Source organism: Saccopteryx leptura, chromosome 2, assembly GCF_036850995.1.
Source record: "Saccopteryx leptura isolate mSacLep1 chromosome 2, mSacLep1_pri_phased_curated, whole genome shotgun sequence".
Classification (NCBI taxonomy): Eukaryota; Metazoa; Chordata; class Mammalia; order Chiroptera; family Emballonuridae; genus Saccopteryx; species Saccopteryx leptura.
In genome coordinates this window covers 300,832,612-300,853,856 of record NC_089504.1, presented here as the reverse complement: position 1 = coordinate 300,853,856, position 21,245 = coordinate 300,832,612, and the positions used below count along the sequence as shown (strand labels likewise).

The window sequence follows — 21,245 nt, the reverse complement described above, 5'->3', positions numbered from 1 at the left end:
AGTTTCCATGTCCTGCAGCGCTTTGGCCAGAAGTTACTTAGAGGACAGTCCTCCTCTCTGAAGGCCTTTCCAGCTCTCCGGCTCTCCTCGGGCTTTCTTCTGAACTTCTCTTTAGAAGAGTAGCTTAAACTCCTTCCCGGGGAGTCTTGAATACTGTCCCCACATCCTGGGGACTAGACTGTGTCTGACCAGAAATTGAAGCAGACAGATCTGGCAGCTGTCGCTCCAGAGGCACTCATTTCCCCAACGCTGTGCAGTCCCAGGCTGATGGGACAGTCTCGGTTCTCTCCAGCCCACCCCTCCCATAGACACCGTTTTACAGCTAAGAACCGCAAGAGCCAGAAAGGTTGGGTGACCAGCCAGAGGCACACAGGTGGCTGGTGACCTGGCAGAGACTCCAGTCAGACCTCAGACCTGGGCACTTTCTCCAGTGAACTACACTGTTGTTCCTTGGTTTAGATACAGTGGCCAAAGGTTGTCCTGTTCAGGATTCACACTGGGCATCGCGGCAGGGAGAAATGCAGAGGGGACGAGGGCGGTAGGAGCCTGCCGATGGCCCTTTCCACCTGGTCACTCTCATCCTTTCCTTGCTCTCTCGCCTGTCCCAGGACTCTGCTCAAGGGGACGGGTAGCTGACAGTATCAGGAGAGGGACCGAGGGAGGCAACATGAGCAATGCAATACAGCTCAAGTTGTTGTTTCTTTTTCCAGCTGAGTAATGGATTTAATAAGTGATTTAAGGTCCCTGAAATATTCTCAGTATAAGAGTGTCCACCATATTGCTGAGACTGTAAGCAAGAAGGATGCTTGGCAGTAATTTGGTGTCTGCAGCTAGAGGGCCAGCAGTTCCTGCACGGGGTTGACTCTCCCCGCTCCTGAGCTGGCTCTGTGGCCGGCGGCTCAGCAGCTGGGCCAGGACAGAGTCAGGAGTCCATCGTGGGCACACAGCAATGCACGTGTTCACTCCCATGAGCATCATATCTGAACTAGATTGTGCTTCTGGATGGATTCCAACCCAAAGAGAAAAGGGGTTTGATTTTTCCCCCATTTGTTTTTGATTGTTTATGTCCCGACTCCTCTCCACTAGCGTGCACATCCATCACAGCTGCTCGTGGACAACATCCGTTTACTGCCTACTACTAACTGAAATGGCAAAACCTCAACAGTTGAATTGATTGTGATTATATTTTATTTATATCTGTACAGCCTGTGAGATAGACCAACATTTTTTAAGAGGGGGTTTAGGTGTAGGGTGAGATTAACCTCTGATCCAACAAATGTCCCTCATTTTGGAAGAAGGTAACCAGCCAGTGGCTTCAGATGCCCAAGTGATAGAGGCGGGGTTCCTTCTGCAGCAGCGACGGTCAAAAGAAACAGCATGGGCAAAAACACCTGCCAGAAATGTTTGTTAATCATTTACTAATTCGTAAGTATATAGTAATCAGAGTAGTACTTTACCTTAACGTATGTTTTGTAGTATTTTCAGTTTATCATCTCATTTGGTTATTTCAATATTTATATTCAGATATGAACTCATTATAAGGGAGAGATTTGGGTGAATCCGAAGAATTGTAAAACTTTTTTGATTAGTTTGATGGTAATTTAGTATCTCCCTGAAAGTTCTAGGGCTAGGCCATTCTACTGGCTCCTCAAAGAAGCATAAATAGTTCTAGCATGTGGGCCCTCAGCATCATGTTGCTGTGTGAGTGTGTGTGTGTGAGTGTGTGTGTGAGTGTGTGTGTGTGTGAGTGTGAGTGTGTGAGTGAGTGTGTGTGTGAGAGTGTGTGTGTGTGTGAGTGAGTGTGTGTGTGTGAGTGTGTGTGTGTGAGTGTGTGTGTGTGTGTGTGTGTGTGTGTGTGTGTGTGTTGGGGCAGGGTGTACCCTAGACACTAGACTGTCTCTAGAGCTTCAGTATCATCTACAAAACACAGGTTGCAAACTGATTCTTTTTCTTGGGGGAAAAAATAAGCATATAATACATTTCAAAATCAGATTCACTGTTTCTGTTCATTTATTAGGCACCCTTCTTTTTTGTTGTAAGTTATCATTCTAACTATATTTTGAAGCTAAAGTAATCAGAAGCCTCAAAACTCAAAGAAATTAGAAAAAGACACAGAGAAATTGTACCATAATAGATGTTCTGACATGAGAAAATCAGAGGATATTACCAGTGGTCTGATGGGGGAGAGAGAGAGAGAGAGAGAGAGAGAGAATAGACAGATGGACAGGCAGACAGTAAATAGATAGATATGCATACATACAAGAGTGGAGAAAGTAGCTTTACAGTGGTGAGTATGCGAAACAGTTTAATCTTGTACCATTGTTTTCCATACAGACAACTGTAAACCTACTTTTGCCTCACCCTCTATATAGTTAATTAAGAAGAGGATATATGTGGGATAGTTTGGTTTCTGCACCCAAGTTGACCTAGGTTTAAATCATTACTCTGTTATCCATCGACTATGTGACTTTGGGCAAGTTCTTTAATCTCTCTCAATTTGATAACATATAAAATAAGGAAAATTATACCATTTATCTGAAAGGGCTGCATGGAGGATTAAGATAATGTATAAAAAGGATTTAGAGCAGTACTTGATACATAGAAACTATTCAATTCATGTTGGACAATATTATTATTTCTAAAATATATAAACTCTCATATTAAGATCTGTATGAGCTTACAAACAGTTTTGTAATTACTGGTAATGTTTAGTTTTTTTACCTTTTTTGTTTGTTTTGGTTTTGGTTTGTTTGTTTATTTGTTTTACTTTATATAACAAGAGATTTTCATGGTAATTGAATTTTTACAACAACTCTGGGGGAGATTAGAGCAAGTATTGTTACTGCCAATTTGCAGATGAGAAAATGGAAGTCCACCCGGGGGCTGATTTGCCCATGATCACTCATATCTCATCACTAAGTTCAAAAGCTCTGTGCTCTGCTCCATTGCAGGGTTCATTGCTACCTGCCACTCTGTTCTCTACCACAATCAGTAAACATGGCTTTCCAAGTGTTGACAGCCTAGCCTGCCTCATATATTATTCTCATTGTACAATATTTATTTTTTGTTGGAACTTTGATACAAATGGTATCGCTAAAGGACTACAATCAAGTTTGCTTTTATTTCCCTCTTAAACAATCTTCTACCTCTGCCATCTCATTTACACAAATGAGCAGAGATATTTTTCACCCCCATGATCATGACATTTTTTTAGGGAAAAGGAGGGGAGATAGTGATGCAGACTCCCGAATGCTCAGTACTGAGCTATTTTTAGTGCCTGAGACTGATGCACTCCAAAGGAGCTATCCTCAGTACTCAGGGCCATGCTCAACCGAATTCAACCACTGGCTGTGGGAGGGGAAGAGGGAGAGAAGGGGGAGAGGGAAGGGAGGAGAAACAGATGGTCACTTCTCTTGTATGCCCTGACTGGGAATCGAACCCGGGACATTCATACGCCAGGCCAACACTCTCCACTGAGTTACCGATCAGGGCCATGATCATGACTTTTGATCAAGTAGATCATGACTACTACAGATGGAGGCATTTCTTTTTCTTTTTTGTGAAGCTTTATTTTTTTCCTTTTTATTGAATTTATTGGGGTGATAGTGGTGAACAAAATTATACAGGTTTCAGAAGCACAATTTCAGGTGGATGCATTTCTGAGAAGGGTTTTCTCCTCCATGATGCTGTGAGGTCTCAGGCATCCTCCTGAAGGTGGACTCAGGGGAGGACACTAGACAACCCCTGTTCTTACTATGGACCTGGGTTAGATGACTGCCACCCAGGACGGTGGCGAAAAACAGGAGGGGATAGGTGTGGAATTGACCCTGTGTTCTCAACCATCTGTGGCTCTTGAGTTTTATTTTCAAAGACTGTGACTGCTTAACACTGTCACTAGTCACCACTGGAACAGTCGACCCTAGTTTACACCCATCAGGGATAACGGTATCAGAAATACAGTTTCAGGCATGAAGAGGTACGGGTACAAAACATAATGAAAATTTCAAGTTGATGGCAAAAACTTGCCACCCTGGAGCTACTTCTTTTTTTAAAAGAAATATTATCTTTATTTTTTATTCATTTTTTAGAGAGGAGTGAGAGTGAGTGAGAGAGAGAGAGAGAGAGAGAGGGAAAGAGGGGAGGAGCAGGAATCATCAACTCCCATATGTGCCTTGACCAGACAAGTGCAGGGTTTTGAACTGGCGACCTCAGCGTTCCAGGTCAACACTTTATCCACTGCACCACCACAGGTCTGGCTGGAGCTACTTCTTAAAAGAAAGTTATGTTCCATTTCATTTCCTTTGCACAGTGTTGTCTTCCAAGTTCACTTTTAAAAGGGCTATAAAAATAAATAAATAAATAGGCTCTGGAAATTTTTCTCAGAGTCTTGAGACAATCTGGACCTAACATGACTGTTATTTTCTTCATTTTAACCTTTGGCAAAGGTACGGGTTGTGAGCTGGAAGTGAGAGTTTGTAAATGTCTCTTTCTGCCATGCTGCATTTTTACAGTGTTTCTGTCCTGCTCTGTCCAGTGAGGACCCAGGTTCCTTCCGCACGGAACCACTATGGCTGTCAGACAGGACAAGCTGTGTGTATGAAGTGGTGTGTGCTATTTTATATTTTACTTTTATATTATGTGTCGTATACCCATTCCCATAGTTATGTATATGAAAAGTATTCAAAGGTAATGTTTCCAAAGACCAATAGCTCCATTTAAATAGATCATATCATTTCCAGTCTTTTAAGTTATAAACGTTTCAAGCATTGAAACGTTCCTCACTCTCAAGTCTGTTATGTGCCTTGCAGTCTACCTTTAATTACCAGTGAAGTTTTCTATTAATACAGTGTGTCCATAAGGTCATGGTACACTTTTGACTGGTCACAGGAAAGCAACAAAAGATGATAGAAATGCGAAATCTGCACCAAATAAAAGGAAAACTCTCCCAGTTTCATACCTATTCAGTGCAGTTCAGTGTGGGCTTACGCACAGATTTTTTAGGGCTCCTTAGATAGCTATCCCGTACAGCCTCTACAGACTCGTCACTGACTAATGGCCTACCAGAACGGGGTTTCTCCGTTTCCTTCAACTGCTTATCCCACCGAGTAATGTCATTCGTATGTGGTGGCACTTTGTTATAAACGCGCCGATATTCACGTTGCACTTTGGTCACGGATTCAAATTTAGCGACTGAACTTTCCTCTGTACCATCCATATCTCAACTGGCATGGCCGTGGGCTGGCTGCTCCACTGTATACATGGTGTTACATCATAATCTGCACATGCACACATGCTGCCACATCATCCTACAGAAACTGGGAGAGTTTTCCTTTTATTTGGTGCACATTTCACATTTCTATCGTCATTTGTTGCTTTCCTGTGAGCGGTCAAAAGTGCACCATGACTTTACGGACACACTGTATATTGAACATGATTCTTGTGATATGTCTTGAAGGGAAAACTCAGTGTGCCAATATTTTATCATCCATGTCTGGCTTTTGTTTTGTGATTTGACTCCTTTTGTGGTTTAAATCTAACTTACATTTGGAGAAATTAAATGAACTTTGCAGCTATACATCTCACTTGTTCTAGAAAGTCCTCGAAAGTAAACATGAACTTCTCTGGCAATAGTATGATGAATCCTTTTTAAAATGATTTTTTTATTAGAAAAATAGCAATAATATCTCTATCAGAGAAGTTGTGAATGAGTTTCAGTTATTTGATTAAAAAGTTATAGTACCATCAAAAGCTAAGTTTTCAAAAGGGAAAAGACCTAAAAAACAATTCACTAATGACAGTATAAAGAGAGTCATTCAACATATAAAAAAAGAAGTGTTTAAATTTATTTATAATTAGAGAAATGCAACTTAAAACAAAACTGAGATACACGGTAGCCAGAGAAGTTCATGTTATTTTTTGTGGGAGTGGGATAAGAGCATTTAACACAGAGTGTGCACCCACAGCAAGATTTTGAGTATTCACTACAGTACTGTTAGCTGGAGGCACTACACGGTACAGCATATGTCTAGGACAGAATTGTCCCCGTTTCACACTCCAACCAGACATTCTGCTTTCAGAAAAATATCTTTTTACTCGCTGCTTTTATGAATGTGACTGTTTTAGATTTCCTCATAAAGGTGTGACCATGTAATAGTATTTGTCCTTCTGTGTCTGGCTTATTTTACTTAGCATAATGTCCACCAGGTTTAACCATGTTATACATGGAATAATTTCTTCTTTTCTGAAGCTGAATGATATCCCACTGTATATGAATATCATATCTTCCTCACTGATTCATCCATCAGTGGACATTTGTGTTGCTTCTGTGTCTTAGCTGTTATGAGTGGCAGTGCAGATATGTCTCTGAGATTCTAATCTTGGTTCCTTTAGATGTCCAACTACAAGTCCGATCCTGGATTATATGGTAGTTGTATTTTTAATTATTTGAGGAAACCCCATACTGTTTTCCATAGTGGCTGCACTAATTTACATCCACTCAAACAGCGGACAGTGTTCTGTTTTCTCCACATTCAGCAAATTTATCTTTTGTTTCTTTCACAATAGCCACCCTGACAAGTGTGAAGCAATAACTCACTGTGGTTCTAATTTGCATTTGCAAATCCAGTGATTATTACTGGTGTTGAGGACCTTTTCATATTCCTGTTAGCCCTTTGTCAGTCTTTGGAGCAACGTTCAGGTGTTTTATCTGTCTTTTAATCAGGTTGTGTGCTTGTTGTTGTTTTTGTTTGTTTTTTGCTATTGTAGGAGTATTCTTATATCTATATTTGGATATTAACCCTTTATCAGATATTTTTTTGCAAATATTTTCTCCTGCCCTGGTTACATAGCTCAGTTGGCTAGAGCATTGTCCGGAAATGCGGAGGTTGCTACTTTGACCCTTGGTCAAGGCACCTACAGGAACAGCTCAATGTTCCTATCTGTCTGTCTCTCTCCCCTCCTCTCCATTCAAATCAATCATTAAAAAGGAATTTTGAAAAATATTTTCTCCCATTCTATAGGTTGCCTCTGCACTTTGCTGTTTCGGAGATTTTAGTTTGATGTAATCCTGTTTAATCTTTCTTCTGTGCTGCCTATGCTTCTGGTGTCAGATCCAAGAAGTCATTCCCAAGGCTAACGTCAAGAAGATTTCTTCCCTGTTTTTTTCTAAGAGTTTCATGAGTTTAGGTCTTATGTTCATTTTCAGGTCTTTATGTTCATTAAGTCTCTAATTCATTTTTAGTTGATTTTTGTGTATGGTGCAAGAGAAGGGTCCCATTCTATTATTTGATATGTGGATACGTGGATTTCTTGGCACCCCCCATTTATGGGAGAGACTACCCTTTCCTAATTGTGTAGTTTTAACCTTGTCGAATATTAGTTGTCCATAGATGCTTGAGTTTATTTCTGGGATCTCCATTCTGTTTCATTGGTCTGTATGTCTGTTTTTATGCCAGAACTATATTATTTTAATTACCATCACTTAGTAATAGATTTTGAAATCAAGAATAGCTCTGTTGTTTCTCAAGATTGTTTTTGGCTATCTGGGTTTTTTTTTTATGGTTCCATTGAACTTTAGGATCATGGTTTTTATTTCTATGAAAAGTGCCAGTGGGATTCTGAAAGAGATTTTACTGAATCTGTAGATCATTTGAGGTCATATGGACATTATAACAATGGATAAATTCCTAGAAACATGTAAGCTGTCGAGATTGAATCAAGAAGAAACAGAAATTTTAAACAGACCAAAAACACATAAGGAATTTGAATCGGTAACCAAGACCCTCCCAACAAGGAAAAGCCCAGGAGCAATCCTTCTTAAACTCTTCCCCCAAAATAGAAGGAGCACTTCAATCTCATTTTACAAAGACAGCATCATCTTGATACTAAAACCAGACAAAAGCACTACAAGAAGAGAAAATTACAGGCCAGTATTCCTTATGAAGATGAATGCGTAAATCCTCGACAAAGTATTAGCACGTTGATTTCAATAGCATATTGAAAGGACCATACACCCCACTTGGTTTAACACTGAGGTGCAAAGATGGTTCAACATACATATATCAAACAATGTGTATGTGCTCCTCTGTACGACTGGGTGGGAACACCTCTTGAATCAGACTTCTGGAGGGATCTTGGTCCAAAGAGGCTCCATTTATCTGCTGAGTTTCCATCTTTATCCCCACTTCCAGAATCCAGGGTGCTAAGGTTTGGGCCAGGTAAGGCTTGAGGAGAGCCAGAAGAGAACAGCCTCCAGGATTCTGCTTAGGGGAAGAGCAGGGCTTGCTGCTGGGAAGGGGCTTGGCTGAGATGGCTGCTTCTCTTTTCTTGTTATCTCTCCAGTCTGTACTTTAAGTTTGTGAAATACTTCTGCCACTCAAAGGTCCTTGGTCTCCTCAGGGGTAAGGCCCTCGTGGGGGCCAGCATCTCTCAACTCTGCCTGTTGTTTAAAACACTGAATGCTCTCCAAGATGTGTTTTGTGATCAGAGAATTCATGGTGACAGGGATGACTTTAGCTTTCACCACGGGGACCTTGTCCATACTGTCAGTGGTCAATGACAGAATCGTGGCTGGGGAGGAGACACTGTCGTCTCCTTCCCCCACCTTGATGAGGTACTGATACTTGCTCTCTGCAAACACTGGCTTCCAAGGGATGCTGATGGAGGAGGAGCCGTGGGTGTGGAGTCTTCCTGGGCAGCATCATAGCTGAATGCCTGGTGACACATCTCAACAGGCAGGGACCTCTTCCCCAGATCTAGGCCCAATAGGCCCGAGAGTTGGCACTTCTGTTTATCTCGAAGCCATTGAAAAACTGTGGTCGCGGAGCTTTTCCTATATAGATTTCAGAGCTGAGAGTGAAATAATGAGATGGTCACATTGACAGGCAGATATTAATGAGGAACATTGTCCAGCTGCTGCAAATTAGCTAAGAGTTTGAGAAGAGTCCATCCATTTCTGAGGTTCCGTTTCGTTGCTTTGTAGGCTCTGGTACTAAACAGGCTCCTGGACCCGTGTCTCTCTAGGTTGTAGCGCAGTCAGGGCGCAAGCCATGGTGTGAGTGGCATTCTGTCCGTCATGACCCTTCTCCTTCATTTTTATGGATAGCCTTGGTGACCTTTTGTTTCATTTTTAAAGGGCAGTATTCTTGGCTGGCAGTTCCTTCTTTAGCATTTTATATAAATATATCTTATCAATATTTCAAAGCCTCCCAAGATTTCTGTGGAGAAGTCTGCTCATAGCCTTATGGGGGAGAGAGTCCCTTGTATATGATGAGTCGCTTTTCTCTGCTGCTTTCAAAATTCTTTTTGTCTTTGACTTTTGACAATTTAATTATAATGTATCTCAGTGCAAACCTCTTTAGGTCTAGCCATTTCGTATCCTTTGGACTTCATGTATCTGGGTGTCCATTTTTCTATCCAGACTTGGGAAGTTTTAAGTCACTTTTTAAAAATAAGCTTTCTGCCCCTTTCTCCTTCCCTCTTTCTGGCACTGCCATAATAGATATCCATTTTCTGCTTAAAGATACTTCGTAAGTCCCTTAGGCTTTCTTCACTCTTTTTTAATTTTTTCCCCTCTTTTGTTACTCTGCTGGATAATTCAGATTATTTCTTCTCAAGTTCACTGATGCTTTATCCGCTTGTTCAGGTCTGCTGTTGAAGTTCCCTGTTGAATTTCTCAGTCACACATATTCCTTTGGTTCTTTTCTGTGGTTTCTGTCTGTTGAACTTCTCATTTTATTTAGGTATTGTTTTCTGATATCACTTAGTTGTCTGTCTGTGTTTTCTTGTAGCTCACTGGGCTTAGGATGTTTTGTTTTATTTTTTTACTTTCAGGCAGTTTGTTTATAAATCTTCATATTTTTGGGGATTGGTTACCCAAACTTTATCTTGTTCCTTTGTTGGTGTCATGTTTCTCTGACTCTTTGCGATCCCTGTAATGGTGTCTGCACATTGGAAGAAGCAGTCACCTTTTCCATTCTTTACAGACTTGCTTCTGCAGGGAGGACCCTTCCCCAGTCACCCAGCCGGTTTCTGGGTGGGCCAGCTGGCAGGACCATGGACTGGTGGACCTGCTGCCAGGGTCCGTCTGTTGGCTGGCCTGCTGCTGGTTTCATGGGTAGGCAGGCTTGGTGCAATGGTCTACAAGCAGTCCACACTATTTTTAAGAACTTTCTAAAAAGTAAATATTATTTTTGCCCAACTAACCAGTTCAGAGTTTTCAAAATGATTATTGCCATTACTTAAATGCAGTAGAAAATGCTTAGTGGAGTATAAAGTCTCATTTGAGAGGCAGACATTAAAATATTCACATGAAAAAAATAAAATATTCACATACGTAGTCACATATACAATGCTAAGACCTGTGACATAAAAATACTGGGTATCAGAGAGACTGTTTAGGGAGACCTAATTCACGCTGGAGGGTCAAGAAATCAAGTGTGTTTTAGCTTTAGACCTTAGGTTTATTTTTTTAAATGTACTAATAAAAAGCAATAATTTTTAAATGTGAGAAGAAATTTTATAGATACACATTTAATAAGCAAATTTGTCATTCATGAATACAATGTGAAATTTAAAATAGAATTAAAAAGTAAAATGGCACTCATTGATTTATTTTAAAAAATATATGTTTAATGTAGAATGCTTAAAAATAAATAAAACAGAAGGAAAGATTCATTATAGCTTATAGTTTGAACATAACCACCGTGAATGTTTTGGTGTATTTATTTCCAAAATTTCTTTTATTTTTCTCTGAAAAGAAGTATTAAAACATTTGGGTCCATACTCTACAACATTTTATTATAACTGCACTTTTAATGACATGTATTCAAGTGGCATAGTACTCATGTGTGTTTTTAACCAATGATCTATTTTTACACTGTTGTGTTCTTTTTTGTCTTATCACAGGCATTTGCCTGGTGGCCAGACTTATTGGCAGAGCACGCGGAGAAGTTCTGGTCTCTGTTCACAGTGGACATGGATACTGCCCTGGAGGCCCAGCCGCAGGACTCCTGGGATAGTTTTCCTCTTTTCCAACTGCTTAATAACTTCCTCAGAAATGACAGTAAGCACTTGAATTTGCCTTAGCATGTGAAGTGTGGAGGTGTGGGGGGGGTGCCATGTGTGCTAATGTGTATTTACAGGGCTCTGAGCTGCTCAACGAGAATCCACATAGATGGCATGAATGTTCTCTCTTCATCGGGCCTGGGTTGGGGGGAGACCAGCCGCGCTCCCCTCTTGCTCTGCTTGCCTCTGGAGTTCCCCTTATGCCTACCCTCTGCCCTCACTGAAGACTGACAACACAGGTTCTCACTGTACCTTGTGAATCAGAAAATCTTCAAAGGTTAACATGTCTAAAGCACTTGAGAATACTTAGATCTCTGAAAGGCACCCTAGAAATTTATCATCATTCTAGAAATCATGCAGTATTCAGGCTTCTACTAATATGCATCATGATAATATTGCTTTCTAAAAGGGATTCTGAAGATGATAGTATAATAGCGCTATATGGCGTAGCTTGCTCTCTTAGTGTTTATTTAGAAATTAAAGAGATTGCAAAGGTTCTCTATTAATAGAGTTGTTGTTGTTTTCCTAAAGCAATACAAACCTAGTTTATATCAGAATTTTAAGGTGCATCCTAGGCCTTTTCTATAATGATTCTTTCTAAAGTTTCCTTTAACCCCTAGTTTAGTAGCTATTAAGGGGCTTTGTTTCAACACTTGCCGTGATCAGTGACGGGGAGGTCAGTAACTCTTCCCGATATAGACCATGTTGAGCTCTGTCTCCTCCCAAACTCGGGCTCTGACTCCTCCCAAACTGGCTCTGCCTCAGTCTGTTTGATCAGTGTAACAGCTTCTTCTGTCGTGTTCTCTTCTCTAAGCCCTTATTCCCTGGTCGTTCAGCTCTTCCGTACGTGATAGGGTTTTCAGACTCATTATCATTCTTGTCACCTCTTTCTAAAGACACCTCACTCCATGTTTCAGTACTGCTCCGGAGTGTAGTGTGGACAAGAGCCCAGTGTTCACAACGTGCCCCGAGTCACCCGGAGCGCCGTGAGAGCTGCCTTTCTCCTGTCTTCCTGAAGCCCATGGTGGCCCCAGCTCTCCAGGGAACTCAGTCACCATGTTGATACATTTCAAACATTTAAAACTCAAGGTCTTTTTTGCTGCTCTGTTTCTGGGACACCACTACTGTGTACTTCTAAGTTCAAATGTATGTTTTTATGTTTGTTTTTGTTTTTAAAAAAAATACTCTGTTGGCTTTGTTCATCACTCTAGCCCATTATTTATTTTCTTTCTGCGGTGATTCATCCCTGTGAGTCTCTGATAAAACAACAGCTGTTTTACTGGGGGAAAAATTCACATAGATATGAAATTGTGTGTAGTGTCAGACTCCCCACGGACATCTGGCTCCACGTTGAGAACCTCTGTTCTGGTGAGAGAGGCATCATGTTATAATAATTAATAACATGGCTTTTGACAGATTCACATCTGTCTCTACCACTTGCTACTTGACCTTTGACAATAGCTTACCCTCTGTCAATTTTAGATTTTTTATATATAAAAGAAGGAAAATAACAGTACCTACAGTGTCATTGACGGTGACAAACAAAATAATAGCTCCTATATAATAGATGCTAAGTAACTATTTTAATATTAATCTATTAAAACATCCCAATCTTGACACTCTCAGTGCTTATTCCTTCTCCTACCCAATTTTACTTCCAAAAGATCCTATTCAAAAATCAAAGAGCGAAGCTACAATTTCTACTTTCGGTTCAACCACAATGTCTGCTTTCAGAAGTTGCTAAAGCACATTTCTTTACCCAGACGTGAATCATTCATTCTGTAAATTATCCTCATCCAGTTGTGAAGTTTCAGTTTGGTTTCTTCCCACCAGCTTGCAGGCTTGGAATGACCTTTATTTGCCAGTCACTTACTGTCATTCACTTTCTGCTGAGAAATCACAAGTCAGACTTAATATTATCTTAAGACAAATGTGTAACAATGAACCTGCTGCCAAAAATAAAGATGGGCATCATTCATTAAGTTCCTAAATGAGAATGACTTAATGTAAGATTGTTTCTAACATTGCTTTTCCCACTTGCATGAAAATTCAAGAATCGATCGTATTTAAATTTACTTTGGAGTTTATTCAAAGATGACATATTTGTTAACATCAACAAATTGTTAGTCAAAATGATAATCCATTTAATGCATTCAACCTATTAGAATTATAGAAAAAAACAAAACAGGTAGATATCATAGCAGTTTTTTGGGGGGGATCTTCTACTGCAACTCTAATTAAGTAACAACTTTTAATACTTACAGTATTTGTAAAAAGAGTCCTTACATTGCAAGTTGTAAGTTTGTGACAGTTATCTCAAAAAGAACACTAAAAGGAGAGTAACAGAAATTTGATTTTCAACCAGACTTGTAAATAGTTAACTCAAGAGTTATATATTCCTCTCCTGCTTTAAACCATTTCTGTAACATTGGCTACTATTAAATGCATAAAGAATTATTTTATTTTAGTATGCATTACTCATACAAAGCACAAAACTATTTATTACTGATCCCTGTTGAGTGTTACCTATGGGGGGGGGGTGTATAATTCTAGATCTTGGCTTTGATTTTATGGTGATTAATAGATTTTATTTTTATTGTTTTTTTTTTAATTCACACATTTTAGAAAACATGATTCCAGAGAAAAACAGCACCTCTGTGTAGTGAGGTACAGAAAAAAGTCCCCTAGTGCCGTTGTTCCCTTTTGGTATTGGGACTGCTGTGTGGGAATTGAGACAGGATATAGTGACTGCTTTCAGAAACTCACAAAATACTACCCAAAGCCAAAACCTCTGAGTAATATCTCAGAAATTATTAAGACATAATTTGCTTACTAGTAATAACACCTTACTAGTGTTATTAATGATATAATAACTGAGTTTGTTTTATTAAATTCCTGAAATATTTCGATAGTGATGTGGTGCATTCAATTCAAACGTTAAATATCGACCTGTACTGCCCCCACATTGTCCTTTTGGAAAAGCAGTGGGAAAATATAAAACTCCCATCCTTTTAGCCCCCGTGGGATGAAATGCCATGCCATGGCTTGCAGTTGTTACCATATTGACCCCATTAGAGTTACAGTCCAAGTTCTAATTAATTACAACTTTCACCAGCGAGGGGCAACAGATCCGCTTGCTCTGAAATGCCCAGTGTTGGGACCGGAGCTAATTTGCTGAATAACAGTGCTTGCCGTTGCCGCGCACGTGGCGTACCACTAATTATAAAGAGATTTTAAAATGATTGTGATTATTATTCACAATGTCACATACTTATGTTTGCTTTCCTAAAACAAAAATTACTCACATGTCTCCAACTAACGAAGGTTTCCTTTAGAACTTGTACTTTATTGGTGCCTTGAAAACTTTATTGCCGACTTGTTTCTGTGACTAATGAGACATTCCCACCGGTTGCTTGCCATCTTTCTTTTATTAACATCTTGATGCTTTGATATATCTGCATACGTGCTGCCAAAGCAAGCACTATGCTTTGATATTTCAAAATAGGTGTTTTTCTTTTGGAAAGTGGAAGGAGTTTTAGACAAACCTCTTTCTTTTCCAGCTGAGGAGACTGAATCCTAAGAGGTGCCATGCCTGGTCAGGGGCTTGCTAACAGGGAACCAAGAACAGAGGTGAACTGAGTCTGGGCACTCGGTCCCCGGGTCTGTCTTGGTCTACGGCAATCAGAGCAGAGTCCAGGGGCATTTATAAAATAGTATAATTCTTTTAAGGACAATAAGTGATTCCTTGAACATTGTCTTTAAGAAAATGTTTATAGGGTCTTGAGCCTATAAATGGGGACAGAGGAAGCAAATTGGTTAAAGGTACAGAAAGGGCCAGATAAAGGTGTATTTTGTCTCATGTGTATGTCACACAACGTCCATGATGAGAATTTCGGGGACTGACCTAATTCTTGGGGGAAGGGATTCGAGAAAATATAGTTTGTATTTTAAGGGGTAGAAAATCCTGTCAGGGGCGAGTGTCTTTTTTTACAGTTGGACATGATTAGAGAAAGTCTTACTTAGCCTTAAGAACCCTTGGAGATGAAATATGGTTTTCCCCAAGAGAAGAGTACCAGCTGCACCATCATTTTAGCGACTGTCCCCAGTCCCCCCACCCATCACAAACTCACCCACTGATTTCCAGAGCAGGACTGCCAATGAAAACCAACTCAGGCTCCTCATGGCTGTCCAAAAAGAGACCACACCCCCCTCCGCTTTTTCCCCTGCCTCCACTCAACCTCATCCACGCCCCCCAACTAAAGAGATCATTAGATGGGCAGTCTCTTTCAGTGGTATCTAAGGAAACTGTTTTGGAAAAGAGATATATTAAAATTGTGGGGGAATAAATGTTTTCATAATTAAGCAATTAAATGATACTAAACGACCACAAAGCTAGAACACATAGATGTTACCCTTACATGATGTTTCCCACAGTCTTCCTGTCAGTCTAGTCATGGCAAATGACAGCCTGGGACCAATGAAAGCCATCTGCAAATGGCACAAATCATTTCTTTCAGCGCTACTGAAAGGCAAACCCTTGGAGCTAGTCACCTTTTAATCTGTGGATATGTTAGCAAGTGGCAAATGACCATTCTGTTGGGGACCGATTCCCAAGTGAAAAATACCACGGTGCTGCTTCTTTAATTAACAGGCTTTTCATTCACATTGCGGGCACATTAAAGCCATCCGAAGAACACCCCTGCTTTTGTAATCAAAGTCACAGTGCCGCTGCCTAAACGAATAATAAATGTTTGAGCTCTCCGCTAAGTGAAAACCTATTCTCCAAGACTTTCACCTTCATCAAGATGGGCTCATACAAAATCAGGAAAAAAAGAAAAATTGTAATGTCTCATGAGGATAAAAAGGCTAGTGTTAATAATTAACAAAGAGAGTGAAGTGGAGTCAAATTAGTCATAATAGAGCCCAGAGTGACTGGCAAAGTCACCTCTCATTATCAAAAAACTCATTAAGGAATGAAGAGGTGGGAATCCCGCTGGGTTCTTCTCACACTTCGGCTGTATCAGGAATGATTTTTCAGATTTCTTTCAAATGAAGAACTGTTAGGTCACCATATTGTAGACTAGGTTAATCTTCAAGCTTTGAAATATGGAGGGCTGACACCTGCGTGTCATTCTGCCTCAAGTGCTTAAATGAACTGTGCATCTGAAATTCATGAATCGGTGTTTATAGTTAATATCTATACATACACATACTAGGAACAATGCAGAAAGAACATAACTTCTGGATGACAGCAGGGCTGCATGCCAGCTTAGTTTTAAAAATGATGAAATGACCATAAAATGTGACAATATATTTAACTCTAGTCCCCAGAGTTGATGAATTCAAAATTGTATGTTTTAATTTGTTTTACTGGCTGGTATAGTAAAAGAAATATAAAAGCAAGGAGTCACTAGCATTTTTTAAAATCGAATTCCATAGTACTGTTCTAGTGTCTTTACTACCTGTAGACCTTTTTTCAGTTTCAATCTGCTTTGTGTATTTTTTAGAACTTAGTGCCTTAAAGAAAATAATCTGTTCTAAATGTCTGTCTATCCTTCACTGTAGATTTGCAGGAGCATCTGTAACTACTAAAGGCCCCCTGAGCATCAGAAACACACATTTGGAGTTGTTGAATTGGGATTTGTTGCCCAAACGTAATGAACATTATAAAACCAGTGCTCTCTCTCCTTGTTACTTTTTCAATGGATGGATGGATGAATGGATGGAATTTTTTTTAACAAGTGGCCCAAGGGAAAGGGAGAATTTGGTGCAGCTTTGAAAGATTGTTATGCTAGTAGATATAAGTTAATATCAAATGATATAAAAATACTTATCAATTCTAATTAAAAAGAATAAAATCCAATGAGTTTCATATTCTACATAAGCCTCAATAGGATACTCTCAGAATCTCTTTTAGTGGGTGGGTTTTTATTACTATTTATTCATTAACAGAAATTTATTGAATTCTTACTTGATGTGCCAGATTCTCTGTTGAATGCTGTTCCTAGATCTCAGGGTATTTTTTTATTTGGTGTGTGTGTGTGTGTGTGTGTGTGTGTGTGTGTGTGTGTGTTTTACTTAATACTGTACTAGGCTGCTGCTAACATTTCTTGATGCCCCTATTTGTATTGTCTGTGATTGAGATCCTCATTAGATGCATTTCTCAACATTATGCGTGAACTAGTAATTTTCCATCTTATTCCATTGTGCTTGCATTGTTCACAGGTGGTATAATTCATAGTCTCTTGAATAATTATTTTATGGCAAAGTCCATTGTTTTATTGTGGCTGGTGTTTATTTGATCAAGAATTACTTGTTTCCTGGCCCTGGCCGGTTGGCTCAGTGGTAGAGCATCAGCCTGGCGTGCAGAAGTCCTGGGTTCGATTCCTGGCCAGGGCACACAGGAGAAGCGCCCATCTGCTTCTCCACCCCTCCCCCTCTCCTTCCTCTCTGTCTCTCTCTTCCCCTCCCGCAGCCGAGGCTCCATTGGAGCAAAGATGGCCCGGGCGCTGGGGATGGCTCCTTGGCCTCTGCCCCAGGCGCTAGAGTGGCTCTGGTTGCAACTGAGCGACGCCCGGGAGGGGCAGAGCATCGCCCCCTGGTGGGTGTGCCGGGTGGATCCCGGTCAGGCACATGCGGGAGTCTGTCTGACTGTCTCTCCCCGTTTCCAGCTTCAGAGAAATACAAAAAAAAAAAAAAAAAAGAATAATAATTACTTGTTTCCTTCCAAAATACCTAATTAAAATTTTAGGGAAAGTGGAATCACTCTTCCTAGCAATCCACCAATGTTAGTTGGGAGGGCTGCACACAGTAGAATGGTTTATATGCGCTCAGGAGCAACAGCACATTTTCCCCCTAAAAGCCGTCTATGAGCTCTTTCATCTGTTTATCTTTCATTTACCCAGTGATTATTGTCTCAGTAATCGTTATTAATTGGACCTTGTTTTAAATTCTCTGTTGGAATCTTACTGTTAAAGCCTATGACAAGTACTTTTGCTAATGAAAGACTCTTTTTGGTATATAAATAATCAACACTCGCTTATTAATTATTGGGATGTTCAAAATAATTGGGCACATCTGCATCTCTAGTTTACCTTTTATTTAAGCCATTTTGCTTTTTTTTTTTAACCATTTCTAATTGCACCATTGAGCTTGCTGCCTTTGGTGCTTCATTGTTTCCTGAAAAGGTGATATTTGGAACACGGAATCTTTTGGGGAAAAAAAGTACATTATCCTTATCAACAAAGTAGATGCTGATCCTTTGCTCCTGTTCTTGCAAGCACTGTTGGAGGCTCCTTCTGAGCAGTCCTCTCTACTTCCACACCTCCGGGTGGTGTCAGAGCATTCTCGGAGGAGGTCGCATTGAGAAAGCCTCTTCCAATGAGTTGTTGCCTGGGTGCCTTGTAAAGGCTTGATTTGGACAGGCGGCAGCCCCAAATCATAAGCTATCCTTATTAAACCATGTGGAGGAGGTAGAAGCACTCATTCTGATGCCCGGGGCTACATATTAAGAGGGCTTTTGAGAGTGTCCACGAGGAACGGACTGCAGATTGGCACACTGGCAGCAGAGAAGGAGCCGACGTGTCCATGAGCAAGTGCACCCTGCTCCACATGTCTGTGGGCTTGCCTTCTGAAGCCCGATTCTCTCTCTTTTCCTCACAGAGAATATTTTCTTTTTATTTCTCCTCTTTCTCCCTCTCACTCTCTCCATCTCTCCCCTCCCTTCCATCTTCCCCTTCTTGAATCTAGTTACCAAAAAATAATAATTGCCAGTTTTCTAAAACTTTGGAATATGGGCTTAGGACTTGATTTTTTGAATATCAAAAGGAACACTAAGCTGAAACATGAGTGAGCTTTTAGCCAGAATTCAACATTTGTGACAAATCTTAGGAACTATAGGAAGTCTCCATTTTTTTTCCTTATTTTGCAGGATGTAGTATTTTGCTATCAAGTGTCTTGACTGAACAGAAAAAATTCTGCCTTTGCTACCTTCATTAAAATAAGAGACATAAAATAGCCGGCATTCATATTCAGTAAAATTTTTAGCAGTCTGGTCTTAGACATATGAGTCAAAAATAAGATTTCTCATAACATTATTATTTAATGCCTTGTATTTTATATAAAATATGAAGAGATATGCAGGCTTCCATAGGTCTCTTATACAGCCTCCTGAATAATAATGTAGTAATCTAAATATTGTATCCAAGTGTTCATTCATTCAGCAAGCCTTTGAACACTAGCTCTGAGCCAGGGACTCAGCTGGATACTAAGAATACAGACATGGTCCCTGCCTCAAGGACTTTGCACCTTCGTGGGGAGGAAGAGATACACCAGCAAGTGCACACGTACAACATGGACCACAGTGGAAGCCTGTGCCGCTCAAAGAGTAACAGAAAAACCAGCAACAGGGCAAGGGGACAGCATGTCAAGAAAGGCTTGGAAGAGAAATCATATACTTAAACTGAACCATGAAAATCATAAGGTTGGACTTCAAGAAATGAAGGGATCAGGCAACAGAAATGAGTGAGAGGAATCATTTTAAGACAGGTCATGGCCCTGGCTGGTTGGTTCAGTGGTAGAGCATTGGCCCAGTGTATGGATGTCCCTGGTTTGATTCCATCAGGGCACATAGGAGAGGTGACCATCTGCTTCTCCACCTTTCCTCCTCCCCCTTCTCTCTGTTTCTCTCTCTTCCTCTCCCACAGCCATGGCTTGATTGGTTTGAGCTCATCGGCCCCAGGTGCTAAGGATGGCTCCATGGAGCCTCTGCCTCACGCACTAAATATAGCTCAGCTGTGAGCATCCACCTCAGACGGAGGATGCCGGGAGTCTATCTCCCCTCCTCTCACTTGGAAAATAAGAAGAAAAAATTTTATTTAAATAATGTAAAAAAAAAGCAGGTCATGGGTGGCTTTCAGACTATGCTGAGAAGGCTTTTGGACTTTGTTGTGATGATCCATTAAAGGATTATCATCTTTAGAAGGGATATTGTTAGTTTTCTATTTTAGCAAGCCCCTGTGCTTGAGATTTTAAGAAGACAAATTGACAGAGGGAATATTAGGAACCTAAAGACCAATTAGGAGATGATTGCATTAGTTGGGGCCAGAGATGGGGAATGGTGGGGCTGGTGCCACGGCAGTGGGGAGGAAGGGGGGAAGGGGAAGTATTGGAAAGATTGCGTGGAGGAGGTTCAGTAAAGACCTGTGGAACCACTTCTGTGTGTCTGGGGTGGTGATCTGGTAGACAGTCTCTATTTTCCCTCTCAATGGGAATACAAGAAGAGAAGCAGACTTATTTAACAAGGTAATAGATTCAGTGCTTATTAAGTGTATAAAAAATAGAGAGATGTTGCTAGCTGTACATAAGAGTGAACTGCTACTTAATCTTAGAATCTTTATAACATTTAGTAACAACATTGAGTATGATTTTCCTTACGTACCTCTTTATTTTAACAAACTGTGACTTGATAGCTAATCTCTAAATGCATATAATAAAGTAGCACTTGAACTTATTTGTAGATATAATAATTTTTTGCATAAGCATGTGGTTTGGTATTGGGATTATAAACAATGACAGTGTTTAACAGTACCGATCAAGATGTACAGCCGGAATTTTTTATATTTTTATTAGTAAGTCATATAAATTAAAGCTTAGGCATACAGTCTAGCTGTACAGCAATGTAAAATTGTCCTGCTTTTAATGTATGTTACAAGCACATCAAATATTTTCACAGCATTAATTCAATTTTCAATTCATTGAAATAATAGTTTTGCTCAACCTCTTGACTTCTTCATAGTGTAACAGTTTTTCAGAAGTCTATCTCTGAAAACATATAATTCATTTTAGATATGGTGTAAGGAGTTGGTCATTTGCAAGATCTTTTTTTTTTTTTCCCCCTAAAGCAATCTACTATACAACATTTCTAGATCTTAAGAGATGCTGATGTGATGATGGTAGGTTGGATAAATACTTGAATGGCTGGACAGATTATTGTTTATGGCAACAAGTTGAGGATGATGGTATAATAATTCTGTGGAAGTTAAGAGAGGGATGTGTTATAAAGTCCTTGTTCTACTGTCTGTTAACTAAATGACTTGGGCAAGTATCCTAAATTTTTTGTGCCTCAATTTCCTTATTGATAAGATTGAAAGAAATTATCCTTCTTTTCTGTGAGTTGTGGT

At 40.1% G+C, this 21,245-nt stretch overlaps 1 protein-coding gene and 1 pseudogene across 4 annotated transcripts in view; one reads left to right on the top strand and one right to left on the bottom strand.

Annotated features, from left to right (window-relative positions):
* CADPS2 (calcium dependent secretion activator 2) overlaps positions 1-21,245 on the top strand; it is a 527,120-nt gene that overhangs the window by 426,627 nt on the left and 79,248 nt on the right. For all 4 annotated transcript variants that reach the window (XM_066362568.1, XM_066362567.1, XM_066362570.1 and 1 more), the window contains exon 18: positions 10,906-11,062. In XM_066362568.1, the coding sequence (XP_066218665.1) occupies positions 10,906-11,062 (157 nt within the window). The remainder of the gene's footprint in view (positions 1-10,905; positions 11,063-21,245) is intronic.
* On the bottom strand, positions 8,047-8,803 carry LOC136394005 (putative monooxygenase p33MONOX pseudogene; annotated as a pseudogene).